This window comes from Pogonomyrmex barbatus, unplaced genomic scaffold (assembly GCF_055798465.1).
Source record: "Pogonomyrmex barbatus isolate J1 unplaced genomic scaffold, ASM5579846v1 scaffold6, whole genome shotgun sequence".
Lineage (NCBI taxonomy): Eukaryota > Metazoa > Arthropoda > Insecta > Hymenoptera > Formicidae > Pogonomyrmex > Pogonomyrmex barbatus.
In genome coordinates this window covers 3,191,871-3,207,275 of record NW_028297160.1, presented here as the reverse complement: position 1 = coordinate 3,207,275, position 15,405 = coordinate 3,191,871, and the positions used below count along the sequence as shown (strand labels likewise).

Sequence of the window (15,405 nt, the reverse complement as noted above, 5' to 3'; positions counted from 1 at the left end):
TTTGAAGAGTAAATACATTCCTGCCTCATTTTGATGTGCACAATACGTAAATTCATAAAGAAAGTTTCTATAGTTCGAAATGAGAAATTGTTTCAAAACATTTCGTTTTAAATTATTCTACAGAAAGCTCGAGAGTTAGAAGATAATTATAATTGAACTTATTTCTTACATTCTGTCAAAGCAAAGTTTATTTAAAATAGACATTAGAATTTTGTTATCTCTTGATATTTCTTTGTAATACGTAATATGCGTAAAATATCAGTAAAATATTTTTATCGCTTAAAACTTGAAAATTATTAGTTTTACTTTTATACTCCAAATTTCTACCAACCGAAGATTTGGAAGAAACGTTTCATAGAATCGATCGCTTGTTATCAAAGATCTCAACATACTTTCTTATAAATTTTTGGTTATAAACTTGTTATTATAACCAAGAGATATAATTCTGATTTAACTTTTCCCAGAGTAAATGGAAATTTCATAACAGTTTTCAAAAAAACTATTAAATTAATATCTTATAAAAATTAATAATTTTAACAACAAAAAAATAAGATAAATAAGAACCAAGCGTAGTAAGAAGGATGAAAACGTTATTTTTAAAAAAAATTTTTTAATAAATCTTAAATCTTTCGGTCAATTTTTTGCATTTTCAAGCAAGTATATATGCGATAAAATCATGATATTTGCAGCAGTTACAAGTAAAAAATATATATTAAGTAGGTTCTTCTATCGAAGTATCCGTTGTTAAGAAATAAAAAGATTGAGTTCGCATTATAGTTTAGAATTAATACTTTAATCATACAAAGATTTATTACGAACGTGTCAAATCGTCAAGTCGCTATGCTAAAGAAAGACGATATCCTGATAATTAAGCGATATAGCGAAACGGTTACGAGTCGGTTGGGACGAAATGGTGAATGTAATTCGAGCCGAGCAGGATTAGGAAATCTGAAGAAATGTAGAAAAAAATAGATTTAAATTAGAAAAGCGGTTCTCTCGCCTTTCGGTATTCGCTAACGTGAAAAATCAATGGTTCCGCCGCGCGTCGTTCGACACCGCAGGACTCCAGACGCAAAATTCGACAGTCCGTATCGATCGTCGAGGTTCGCCAAAGTGAAACGACGACGGCGAACAGGCGAGAGTTCCTCTCCGAGCCGACGACCTCCGTCATCCAAGGACGCGATTCCTGGAAGGTAAGGTCGCGTTTGCGAAATAACGGAGTTCTCCTTGGAGAACGGGACGGGCACCATCGATCTCCGTCTCTCTCTTTCTCTCTCTCTCTCTCTCTCTCTCTCTCTCTCTCTCTATCGTCGTCTATTTCTCTCTATCGTCCCCGCCACTCATTCCGAAATCCGCGAAATACTTCGCAACGTTTGTAAAGCGGAGAAGGTCAGGATACGAGAGACACCCATTATACACTCGGAATCTGTGAGACCGAACGTTTAATTCGCATATCCGTCTATCACACGTCCGTCACACTTTTTCAAGATTATACTTTGCTCACACAGACTGTTTCATAATTTTTCTAATTCTTAGGTTAATTTTTAAAATAGAATTTTTGGAAAAAAACCACGATGACTGAAAAAAATCTTACATTTCTAAATTTTTTTTTCGTACAAGACGCTGCGGCGTCTTGGCGAGAGATCGAATCGAGGCCGCTGCCGCTGCCGCACAGAGCCTCGAAAATCTGCGTGGACTTCGATAACGCGGCACGAAAGCGGACCGTGACTCATCGAGTTGCGACGCGACGCGAGAACGAATCACTCTCTCGACGTGACGCCGAGATTCATTGCTCCACGAAGGCGATGCCGCGGGATCTTCGCGGAAGAATTGCGCGCGACGGCGACGTCGATGCTTCACGTCGGCGGCGCGAGCGTCGCTCGCTTCGCGAGTTGCGAAAATGTTTCGCGATTTTTTCATTCGCTCGCGTTATCTCGAGTTGCGAATCCGGAAGCTTCCTTCGTCGTCAGAAATGAGAGAGAGACGGATGTTGGCGGTGGGGATTCAGACTTGGCATGGCGGCATGGCGGATGGGCAAGATGGCGACGCGGTTGAAGAACACGTGAGTGATCTTGAGGCGTCGGCGATCTCTTAAAAAAGCATCATTCTTCGCAATTTTCAAGCCGTTCGATCTCGTTGCAGATCTGCTGCATATTTAATTTCAATAATTGAAACTCAAACTGGAAAAAATGTTTAATAGATGTGATTCGACAATGTCAACATTTCGTCCGTTAGAAAGGCACACGGAATAAAAATTGATACAATTTTGAAAAAAAAAATTTAAGATAAAAATGATTATATTTTTCAAAGTTTGGCGAGATTAATTTAACAAGGGATAGAAACATTCTTAACGTTTTTCTTTTTCTATGTAGCTATTTCCTCGCCAAAAAAAAAATCACAGATGGAACTCATGGCGAACGTTGTGAGTTTTTTTTTGACTATGTACGTGTTGTAAACAGGTACGTGTGTGTTTTTACAACGTACATCGACCGGTCGGAGGGTTTAAAGAAAACTGGTATGCGACCGTTAGCGCATGAAGTTCTATCGATTTTTATTTCAAAATTCCAGACGCTTCTTGAAGCCTCAAAACTTCTAAGCACTTAACTGAGCTAGCATTTCTAGATTATATTTTTTTAATACTTCTCTCACGAACATTAAGGAGTTTATTTTGTTACCAAAACTTGCGTAAAATCTAATTGATCTTAAAATTTCAAATAACATTAAAAACTTTCACTTTTCGCTTTAATGTTAATGTTAAAAATACCTATCATTTTTTTTATATACCGAATCAATCTATATTTATTATAAAACTATAATACAATTTGAAATATTTTGCATTTAATGCTAAATATGAAAATGCAAACTTGATTGACCAAATCTGAGAAATAAAAAGACGAAGAAAGGGTAAATGCATCTTTTTTTATTAATAACATTTTTACATTAACATATTCATCTACGAGTGCAATCAAATTAAAGATAATTTCAACATTTACTCCGATCATTTTTAGTTAGTTTTTTTTTAATGTTAATCATCCTTCGAAACATACGGTTTGATTGTTGTTTTCTGATATCTATACATTTAAATGAAATCAAGATTTTGCAATAACGGTGAATTTCTCCAGACATCGTTCGACCGGAACTGGTCGCTTCCTTCTTGGGTAACTCCGTAGTAACCCGTTGTCGGGCGCGCGGGGAAGGGTAACGATATTATGTGCTTAAGGGCGAATGCGAAAGGGGTGTGTCCGAGAGCGGTGGACGTCGGAAGCTGTAATGGAACTTGATGGATGCTTTCGCGGAAAAGTCGATGCGGCTAAAGCAAATTAGCACCCGGCGGAGGGACTGAAATTGTAATATGCCGTCGAACGGGCCGCTCTATCGGGCCTCTAACGACTCTATTGCGATTTGATGCCAATCGGGCTAACGGGCTATGCGTTCCGTTATCGTGTCTACATCACTAGATATTAGCAGAATGTAACGCGGAGTATTTCAAAATAATGCATCATCACCGAAAAATCTTCGAAACTCTAATGTATTGAAGATAGCTTGATAAGAAAATATTATTTCTCGCAAGTTTTCAGTATCAAATATTTTCTTAATGATATATTTTTAAATTAGTCATCTATTTGAGATAATGGCATATTAAAAATTATTTAAAATATTTATTTATTTATGTTGTTAACGTTTTATTTTCTATAGATTCTCGATTAATTCTAGCGAAAACATCAAATCGAGATAGTCGCCATTTTCCTTTTTCTGTCTGCCATTAAAGGGCAGTTCAGGGCAAAAAGTGCGACATATCTTATACAACACGATATATTGTCACGTTTATTATATTAAATGCAGGATGTAAGACATTTATGTGTGCAAGATTTGTCTGGACATATTAAATTCTATCTTTTACATCTGTTACGTCTATGATTTCGCGATATATGCGTATTAGTATCGGTCCACAATAAGTATTTAATCTTTAAACCGTAAGAAATTGACCAACCATAGTCGATTATTCTTTTCGTATTCGATTATAATTGGTCAATTTCTTACTTCTTAAAGCTTAAATCACTTATTGTGGACCGACACTTATAGAAAATATCAATTGAGAATAACGAGCGCAACGCGTTCGAAGAATTATTCAGTTGCTATTACTAACGAGAATCTCGATGCCGATCGTTTAATTGCGTTGGCATCGCCCGAGCCAACGATCGACGAAGCGTGGCGCGTGGTCGGATAAACGGAGATCGCTTTTGGTTCTCGTTACTACCATAATTATCCCGGCGCAGCTGATTCGTATTGTACATTCTGATCGTGGACATAGTGCTATTGTTTTCCACATGCGTGTAGGCGCAGGGTGGTTGCCCGCAAACGGAGCGCGAGCCTTGAGAAAGGGTTTGAGACTCAGGTGGGTTTCGTTTCCGCTCTCGGAATTCTTCCTCTCCGTGTAAAGCATTTATATATTTTAAGATTAATATGTATATACACACACATATATATATATATATATATATATATGAAAAATCAAGAATGCAAAATAGTTGAGTTTAGCGATCCGAATTATAATTTTTGAACGTATTGTATTATACGAGAAGACAAGTATCGAAAGCGATATCATTTTCATAATCTTATTTTTAGGCACAATGTCTTTTCTATACTAAATTCAAGTAACAGGTGCATAATGATATTTATATATATCTATAATATCAAGAAGAAAATTCAGAATTATTTTACTTTACTTTCTATACAGATGTTATTATTTATTAGGTAAAGCTAAATGAAAAATTGATTTGAACTAGTTCTGAATTTATTTAACGTATTTTAAATGTAATAAGTAATTTAAATTTTTACACATATATTCTTTATAATGATAAATAGTGAATTTTGTTTAAACCATTTATTACGCAGATAGTTAAAATTATTTATTTATAATATTTCTATTCGTTTTACTATTAATATTAAAAAAACATTCCTTGATTTAAAGAAAATAATTCTCGGAAAAAGAAAAGAGTTTTTGGAATTCCGCAATAATCTTTTGTTTATAGACATTTTCCTTGACATTTTCTTGACATTTTTTTTTCCCAAATTGCGATGGTTAATGAATATCGCTAGGATTACCAAAAGTTTGCCATCCGATGTGTATTATTAATATTTCAAGTATTCGTCAGAACAATGAAGAAACTTTGACGATCGCGTGTAGGGCGGGTGGGAGGGGAAAGGGTTTGTTTTGGTGCGTGACTCCCGCGTAGGGCACGCGTGGCCCGCGCTTCGTGCCAGGCACGCAACCGGTTGCGTACGTACTATGTACGTGTACGCAAAATGTGTATGCACGCGGCCCACCTGCGTCTATACTTTGTATACGAAAGATAGAGTACCGATAGCTCCGTCCACGTACTGGCCGGCCGTGATTTAGGGGTCGCTATGGCGCCGCAATTCAGAAACAAGGGTTCGGCGACTCGGCTCGCCCTCTCCTTTCTTCCTACTCTCCCTCTAATTACACAGTAATCATTTGACTTGATGAACATTTTTCCTCGTTGCTATGGAATTCTGTGTTAACGCGCACTCTCCGACTCGTCGCGCATCAAAAGAGAAAATTGGTTAGTCAAAATGGCGGTTTTTGATGCAAATAATAGCGTATAGTTTTAATTTAATTCAGACAAAAGTAAATGTAATTTTGTACAGTAACCTTTAATTTTAAGCGGAGTACATTTTGATCTTCTGTAAAAATTCACATTTATAACGTTATCGGTCATCCGGTGTTATCGAGGAATGATAGAACGAAGAATGACGGTATCATAAATTCTAAAGCTGAGAAACTATATGGTTCTACGAAGTGTGGCCAAAAATAGGCAACTGAGATCACGAGAGCTCATTTCCTGCTCGCTTTCTGCTTTCCACCGTCAGTCGGTCGCCATCGTTCACCGATTCTCCCATGTTTTTGCTACTAAAGATATCATCAACTATCGTAACATAAGTTTAATAAAACTTCTCGCGAAAAATTGTATTACGCAAATTCTTATTAATGGACAATAAAAGAGTATCATTTTGATTATTCCTTGCACTAAAAAACATATAAGACATAGGAAAAAATATTTGAAAATCTGAGAATTTTGCATTTAAAAAGAAAAAGATTTTGTTTTAAAATATTATGAATGCCAAGGGAATGTTAAGTATTGATTTTATAAAATTCTGATTTTATTAACTTTGTCTTTTCCCCCTTAAATTCAATTTGCATACAATACCGCGTACGTTTTATAGCGGTATCGTGATTTTACGCGAGAACCGTAACGGTAGAATTTAGATTGTCAGAATACAATTGGCGATTAAACGACGTCAGTAATAATCACAAAGTTATAAACCATCTCTGCAAGTGTATGCATACGAAATATTAAGTTTAATGGACACGAAGACCTTTGGACGCTTTTATCATGCTTTTCTTTCTGTCGTGCCGCTTTCAAATTTGGCGCGCCTTACAATAGCGCAGCGTATTAATGGCGGCTGTGCGGCGTTCTATGCTGTATGGCATACGCTCCTTTCTCTCACACATCATTAAAACTTAAACATAAAGAACGATAAAATAAGTACACAATTAGTTTACAAAATAAAATATTTCTAATTTTTTTTAAATTAATTAATTTAGACTTTAATTTTTTTTAAATTAATTTAATTATTTGCCAATAAATAATAAAATAAAAATATTGTGTTTAAGAAAAAAAAAATGTCATCAATTATTTCAGAAATTTACGATGTACATCGGAAAATATTAAATATAATTAGTATAAAAAATTCCTTTAGATTTAAAAATGTATAAAATTGTAATTCTTGTAATACTATTCTAAAAAATTAATAAAATTTTATTAGAAATAATTTTGCAATTTAAAATATAGACTTCATAAGGACTCTTAAGCGATTATTATATTTTGCTATTAGAGAGTAAAAGCGCTACACATAGCACATAAATAAATGATAACAAAATAATTTAGTATTATTCGAAATTTGGATGACTGATTTCTATTGAAAGAGAGAAAGAGAGGTTCCTACGTACAGCAAACCAGAAGGCAAACCAGAAGGCGAAGTTATCGGCGCGTCACTCGCTCTTTGAAATGGAAACAAACTTTCACAGTGGAAGCAACAAGTAATTACTTTAAAGAAATTGAATTATCCAAACGCACGGCACAATGCCTGGGCTGTCGCCCCCTTAAAGCGCACTCGCGCCTCCTTGCGTAATCGAATTCTCAGCAGTCTCCGGCGTCTAATCGGGAAACGCGCGTCCGCCAAAACGCACACTCGCGAATAGAGGTGGGAAAGCACGGGGATGGAAAACCCCCTTTGTTCCTCATACGCCATTCGGCTCTTGGTGTATGCGACTTGGCAGAATGTCTCACGATATCATTTGTTGAAAGCGAAGCTAATCCAGAACATTATCTACCCATCCGTGCCGAATTGCGGAAATTGCTTTGTCTAAAATTTTACATATAAAAATTTATATGCATACTTTTGCAATGTTCTTTTGTCTTATTTTATTTTTTGTTATTTTAATCGCGAATTGAAAATATCTAATCGTGTCGGATTACTGATTGGAAATTATCCGTTGAGAAATAGACAAGAAGATTTTATTCGTCCTTTTTCTTTCTCTTTAGAAAATAATTGTTAATTTGGCATAAGATTTAGGTTATACAAACGCATATTTTCAATTTTCTGTTTTTTTTTTTTTAATATTTTTACTTTTTTGGGACTATCGAAATATTATGTCTCTCAAATAAAAATTCAAAATGTGTCGACACTCGTCCTGTCGGCTGAGAGCGATGATTTCCGGATGCGAATCGGTAGTCCGTAAGCGGCGTTCGTTCATCACCTTCCCCATTTTCTTTCATGATGGGCGAAGGGAATGTAACCCTCACTATCCACCCTTTGAACTCTTAAGGGTGCACTCGACGCTTAGAAAGATGCTCCCGAGCGCTCAATGAGGCCAATACCGCGAGAGTGCGGCTCTTAATGAGGTTACGAGATACGACTCTCTCCATCGTTCTCTCTGCCTGTCTGCGTCGCGTTCCTGACCCCCTCGGTTCCGGTACAACATGGGCCCGACGACCGCTTTTCGAGGGCGCAGGAGGGGGGCAAAAGGGGGAGGCAGCAGGCAGGGGCGGGAGGTGAGGTGGTTGATTTGGGCGCGAAATTGCCCGACAAAATCAAATTTCATTTCGCCGGAGGCGTGTCTGGACAATCGAGCAGCCAAGTGGCCAGCGGCCAATCTGACTATCTCGTCAACCAATTTTGCCGGTGATTACTTTACTCGCTGCTCTCTCGTCCGCCCCTGGGGGTGCACGCAGTGCTGTCGTCGTTGTCCGTCGTTGTCGAGTGCTAGGTGTTTTCCTCGTTCTTAACTTGGGCCGCGCAACATGCGCGGGTGGGACTCGAGAAATCCATTTCATGAAGAAAACGTCCTCCTACGTACTCGCGTCGGACGATTAACCTCCCCCGATCAACGAAATGTGCTATTACAGTATACGTATAATTCTATTCTTAAACACTATACAAACGGAACGTTATTTTTTATTTATAGGGATAAAAATATTTTTTTTCTGCGGTAGAGACTTCTGGTAGATATTGAGCATAGATCTGATAGATTCTTGGATTGCGTAATTATTAGATTCGCGAAAACTTGACATAATTATTTTTAATTATCATTGATGCATACTTACTTAATTGTCTATTCTCGAGTGCCAAAAAAAAAAAAGAAAAGAGCTAGATTCAAGTCAACATGGTTATTTGTAGAGATGCGAGATAAATATTCTGGGATTTCCCTTCGGTTTTGTCGATAAATTTCTTTTTCGCCGAGCTTAACGAACTAAAACAGCTCCGCTGTAAACGCGATGACCCAGAAGAAGGAGACTGGATAGAAGTTTAATGAGTAAAGGAGAAAAGTCGCTTATAAATATAAAAGATATATCTTTATTGCTCATTATTGGAGTAACTCTTCATAAAATGTGACGTTTAACATCGGCGGCTTAAACGTACGCGCGTGTGCGAATGTTGATCGCTGTAGCTTCCCACGCGGCGGACCACGAAAGCTTGGCTAATCGGCGGAAAAATCTCGGGATCTATGAAAAAGCGACGTTGCATGCGGTAGTAGAGAATACGCGTAGTACCTGTGTGCTCGCTCGCATGCAGCCGTGTTTGCGTGCGCGCTCGTTCGTGCTCGCACAAGAATCACTCTAGCGGATTGTCTCGCGAGCATGCGAGCGAGCGAGTGTGTGTATGTGTGTAGGAACAGGGGGAGAAGGGGGGGATAGAGAGAGAGAGAGAGAGAGAGAGAGAGAGAGAGAGAGAGAGAGAGAAAGGCCCGAAGATCGGGTCCAAGTTTGTAAGGGTTCCTGGAAGGGCGGCGACCTCCCTTGGTCCCCTTTCATCCGGACCGCAGTCTTCTCCGTCTCCCTCCCCAACTCACCGCGTTTATTCTCTTTCTCCTTTGCTGCTTCTTGGATCTCGCGTCTCCGCTTTTCTTCTCCTCTCTCTTTCCCTCGTCTTCTCGTCCCGCCTCTCCCTTCGTTCGGACGTCGCCACCCCTCGTCTTATTTCCTTTCCTCGAGAAGACAGAAGAGATCCTACAAATTCTTGTTCTCTCTTTCAAAAAAAAAAAAGAATATTTGACAAAATTTTAATCTAGAAAATTTATTCTAATTGTGAATTTTTTATTTTTGTTTTATGGATATATTGAATAATTGTACGTATTTAATTAAGATGATTAACGTAAATAGTAATAAAACGCGCGTATAGAAGAAACAATATTTTTTAAAATTACATATTAAAAGATTAAAAGATAGTGTTATTTATATATGGATTAAACATGACATAGATCGATTTTGTATAATAAGTTAACTATTACATCTAATATTGCATTTATCTTTAATTATTTGTGATATTTATTATGTTTTTATCGTTTTTGTTTTAGGTAAGTCTTATGCATGAGTTACCTACGACTATATCTTCATATACGGTGAGTTTTGCAATAAAACTCTTGTATTTAATACGATATTTCTGATTTTATTTTTTATATGCGCAAAGACGCATCGCTCAGGAATCGAATAGACGCGATCTGTATTAATTTATTCGTGCACGATGTAAAGATTTAGATATTCCGATTTTGATTGCGCATAACTTCGAGATGGGGGTGTAAATTGGATCGTTCGTCCTCGGAGGGAGCGACTTAAGCGACTCGAACGTGATTCGAGTCTCGCGCGAGTACTATTTGTCCAGCTATTTGTCCGTCACTATCGGTTATCGGTGCCATGCGAACAACAAAAACAAGAAGGGGTTTTCTACGTTCATTGACGTCTTCCGACATGTCACGCCGCGCGAGAAGGCGAGCGCATCGCGCGCAGAGGCGTTCGCGGGAGAGAAGAGCGGCCGAAACGATCCTCCTCGGCGCGGCGCGCGTCGAATAAGGAAGCGGCACCGTGTACGCAGATCTCGTTCTCGGTGGAGAAGTCTACGACGCAGTTGCACGTACCTACCGCGGGAGCAACTGCGTCGTTCGAATAAGTATAAGAGGAAGCGGGAGAGCCGGGGCGGGTTGCGCGGGAGGGCGGAGTGCGGCAGCAGGGGTGGAGAGAGGGAGCGAGACGAAACGAGTCGCGCGTCTGTGAAAGTTACGGGTCGGTCACGTGGTCTTTACGTTCGTTCTCGCTCGCGTATCTCTCTCCTCTCGGTGTGTGCGCGTACCCACGCGCTCAAATCGTATGCGTGTATCTGCCGCGCGCGCGTCATTGGTGGCGAAGGAGGTGAAAGAGAAAGAAAGAGAGGAAGAGAGAGAAAGAGAATGAGTGAACCGAGAGAGTTGGTGCGAAGGGGCGGGGGGGAATGAGGGGGGTGGTATGCGGGAAACATTTTCCTCGGTTCCCACGGCGCGCGTGACGTCTCTCTCTCTCATACTCTCTTTACGTGCTCTCTCTCTCTCTCTCTCTCTCTCTCTCTCTCTCTCTCTCGCTCTCTCTCGCTCTCTCTCGCTCTTTGTTTCTTGCGCCGTCGCGTCGTACACACTTGTGTGTACATGAGTGCATACGTATGTGTGTGCATGTGTATACGCACGCTGTGTGTCCCTCTACCAAAAGCTCAAGTGTCACGGAGTGGGGTAGAGGGGGAGGAGGGGGCGGCCACCGTCGCCGATGGACCGCCCGAGACGCTGCGTGCCGTCTCTCCGGGAGATAGAGACGGTGCGACCTCTGTCTTTTCGTATGCGACTGACGAGAAAAGATGCGAGCGTGCGAGCGAGCGAGAAGACAATTCTTCCCTTCTTTTCCTTCTTCCTCCTTCGGCAACCTTCATCCACCAACGATATATCGGAATCTCACACCGTGGTCGGGACTCGGCGAATACGTCGCGCGCAGGAAATGTCCCGTCGAAATATTTTCCTCCTTCGACGTTCAAGTATCGCATACATAAAAAAAATTTAGCTTTGATTAGCTTGGATTTATAAAAAATGATCATTTAGTGTCGCGTATGTGTAAATCACTGTGATGATAAAATATTGAATATTTCATAGTAAGATTAAAGAGAATTTATGTATATTTATTTGAATTATAAATATTTCAGCCATAAATTAGATATTTACTCCAATTTAGCACTTACCGCGAATTCTATAAAGAATAAAAAGTGGACAGCTCGGTCTGTCATATCATCGATCGTAAAGAAAAGTATTACCGTCCATACCAATATATTACAGTCGTTATAACGTTAATTGGCACATGTATGGTACCAGAATTAACGCTTGCGAACTCTCGAGGAAACTATTTATGCCGTTAAGGCATAATAGTTCTCATTAGAGAGGCATGCGACAGTGTGTATGATTCGCGAAGGAACGCGGTCGTGCGGAACGGGCTTTCTCTCTCTCTCTCTCTCTCTCTCTCTCTCTCTCTACCCGAATCGCGTATTACGCGCACGAAGCAAGTGCGTGCTCCACCATCGTCAAGGTACAACAGCGGTGGCTTGTGACCCTGCCTCCTGTCAACGCGATCACGAGATCGAGCGACCGAGTCGGGTCGCAGTCGCTGCGGACGCAGGCGAACGGAGCCACGTGGTTCGAATACCAGCGCTAGTCTCTCCGGGACTGGTTCGCGGCGCGGTATTCGGGATTCGTACTCCTCGACGCGTACAGTATCCGCGATGGGGTCCCGCGCCAGACATTTCCCTTCCTGCTCGCGCGCGCGCGCCCCATCTCCTCCCCTTCCCTCCCCCTTCGCCCTTGCTCCCTCCTCACCCGCCCTCTCTTACGCGGCTCATTCGCTCCCTTCCGAAATCACCGCTGTCGCATTGACGGCATTCTCTCACGTACCGGTCGCTCGCGTTACGCTCGTCATTCTGGGTAACGAGAGGAACAGAGAGAGAGAGAGAGAGAGAGAGAGAGAGAGAGAGAGAGAGAAATTAGCAAGGGTAAAGAGAGTAGGAGGCATAGTTTCCGATGAAAATATCGCTTTCGAGGAAATTTGTCGAATTACGAATTGGAACGCATTGGTTGTTTGATGTTAGAGGTGTTGCTTCGTACGCTAACAATAAACAAAGATATACCATACTAGTTACGAATCTTGAGATAAATTTGTTTTATCTGAAGAAGCTTTTTCTAGACTTAATTAGATTTTTCTGCTTTCTTTTAGAAAGTAAAATTATTTACTACATTTTTAAAAATTAAGTTTAATATATTATATTTTTAATATTTGAAAAAAAAAAACACCTATAGACATGTGAAGGCTTGTTAAATTTGACAATTGATCGAGCCGATCATGGGAATCAGCACGAGCAGGCAATTGATCCCGAAGATACAGCCGGCAACTACTCGCGCAGAAGACCCGACAGCGCGTGTTTTGACCTCGCGGTGTCTCCAAGACTTCCAAAAGGAAGCAACCTCAGGGACGTGGTACTCCACGATGGAATTTCGAGGAACAGAGCGAAGCGAGAACATGAGAGTGAAAGAGAGAAGAGAGACCAGCGTGACCGGCGTAGCGCGAGAAAAAGAGAAGGAAGAACTAGAAGGAGAGAAAACGTGCGCAATGGGCGGTGTGGCGGTGTGGTGGTGATGATGGTGGGGTGGTGTCGTTTGTTTCCTGGTGTTCTTGCTGCATAGTCGGATGCTCTCTCGAGTGTACCTACCTACTCGCTCCCTCGTAACGAAAGGGCAGCACACCTTGGCTGGCCATTGGCTCTTCCCTCTGTCCTCGTTCTTCCCTTTCATGGGAGAAGATTCCTTTCTCGCTCTCTTGCTCTTCTCTTTCTCTCTCTCTCTCTCTCTTTCTCTCTCTTTCCCTCTCTTTCCCTCATACGGGGTTCTCCGGTGTTCCACATAAATACACAAATACCCTGGCATAAGCCGGGACCGGCGCGCGTATATACCGGGACCACGGCCGCATTCCACGACACCCGCCCCCTTTCTCCCCCGCCTCCTCTGCACCTCCACCTCTCTGCCGCGTCTCCTTCGTTTCGTCCACCCTACCCTCCTGTATCACCACCGACACTACCGCGCGCGGCGGGCAAAGCCCATCTTCGGGACTTTACCTCTCGCGCGGCCCTCGAAAGGCCCACTCCGCCCTTTCCCCCCGTACCATTTTACACGCCTTCGATCGGGCGGGCAATCTCCCTTTCCATTGGGCTCTCATCTCGCCCTTCGTGCACGGCGCCACCGGATGCTTTCGTACATCGCCCATCCCTTTCTCACCTGAGTTTTCGCCAAGAGCCCCTTTTCTCGTTCTCCCTTTTGATTCTCTTTCTCGCATCATATTCGTCTACTTCCTCTTCGCTCTGCATTCTACTTAGATTTTTGATATTTCTCTTTTTCCTGGTTTTTCATTTCGTTCTCTACATCTTGTTTTCCTTTCATTGCATATTATTAAATATTTTTTTTTTTTTCAATTTCTTTTCCTCTTCATTGTTTATCCTCCCTTTCCCATGCTTTATATCTTTAATTTTCTTCATCCTTGTAGATAATCCGTACTTTTTTTTTATTAGCTTCTACTCCTTCGTTCTCGTTGTGTGTCGTTATCTTCTTTGCGTTCCTCTTCGTTTCTCTTCTTCTATTCGCCAGACTCCCTCCCTCGCTTCGATGTACGCATGCTTGCGCGGACATGCCTCGACACGCAGAGAGAGCGGGAATATTTTGTTTACCCCGCTCTCTCTCAGTTCTTTGAATTCTGCGGCCCGCCTTCCTGCTCGTTTTCTCTTTCTCTTTTCTCTATCTAAGAAGCCCGAATCTCCCGGGCCTCCAATGGGAATCGACGTTCATCCGAAACCTCTTTTTATTATTTTTAACGTTTTTGTTTATTTTCAAATTCTGCCATCACTTTCTTTTCTCTCTCTCTCTCTCTCTCTCTCTCTCTCTCTCTCTCTTTCTCTCTCTAGATCTATGATATTAATGTGCCGATCAAATTACTTACAAAATTTGGGATTAGGAATCTAATTTGTGGCAAATTTAACCGTCGTTTTCTTGTTGTATCGAGAAAAGAATTTAAAACGTTTTTTTTTTTAATTTTAGAAAATAACTTTGTCAAAAAAAAAATTGTATTTCTTTTAATCAATAATTTTTAAATTTAGAATTGTTGGGAAAATAAAATCCATAAGAAATTTTTTTTGAATCTGAGATCTCCGCGTCGGTATACTATAATTTTCGAAAACGTAAATCAGTCGAAACCATAGGGAAAGATTATCTCTGCTCCTTGTTCCTTCCTCATGTAATCACTCCGTAATCGCGCGGCACAGAGGGGGTCCTTTCCCTTTATCAGACCCGACCGCCAGCGCTTTTATCTTCGTTTTCTCACGCACGGTTTTCGAAAAAGGAAATATCACGTTTCGGTCGACATTTACGTCGTTGAGTGCAGTGTCGGTATACGTAAGATTACCACGGGACTGCGCTCACACACAAAATACACATACACACACACACACTTTCACGAACGCGCGCCTCTACATTTTCGTAAGATTATGCAGTTATTCCCAGCATCCCGGGTTTCTCTTCGGCACTGCGCATCGGAGAAGGAGGAGGAAGAGGAAGAAAGAGGACGAAGATATGGGTAAAAGGGAGACGGAGCGAGACCCCCTGAAGGAGATATATAGCGCCGAGCAACGAATGAGGTCCTTCCGAGAAAAGGGCCACCGACACAGTGCCCAAAACGCGCGCTCACGCGCGCACGAGGGGTTAGAACTACCCCGGTCAGTTTTCTAGTGCGCGATAACTATAAGAAAAAGATAAAAGTGATCGTAGTCGATCGTTTTTTATCTTTTATTTAGTCATTTTTTTCTGATACCACCTCTTCTCCATGTTTTTTTTCTCTCTTCTCTATCTCCTTCCCCTCTCCCTTTCTCTCCCCTCTCTCTCTGGGTAAATTGCTGGTGAGATTCGTCGAGATCGCATTCCGGTGTTAATTCTTTTACACT

The 15,405-nt window shown here is 41.0% G+C and overlaps 1 protein-coding gene across 5 annotated transcripts in view; it reads left to right on the top strand.

Moving 5' to 3' along the window:
- The window catches only part of LOC105429002 (serine/threonine-protein phosphatase 4 regulatory subunit 1), a 145,676-nt gene that overhangs the window by 52,402 nt on the left and 77,869 nt on the right, over positions 1-15,405 (top strand). Inside the window, exon 1 of one of the 5 annotated variants that reach the window (XM_089082607.1) lies at positions 1,015-1,193. The exons of 3 other annotated variants lie outside the window; for them this stretch is intronic. In XM_089082607.1, coding sequence (XP_088938733.1) covers positions 1,030-1,193 — 164 coding nt within the window. In that variant the 5' untranslated portion in view covers positions 1,015-1,029. Of the gene's footprint in view, positions 1-1,014; positions 1,194-2,024; positions 2,063-15,405 lie in introns of those variants that run through there. One more of the 5 variants, XM_089082608.1, reaches the window with a different exon arrangement.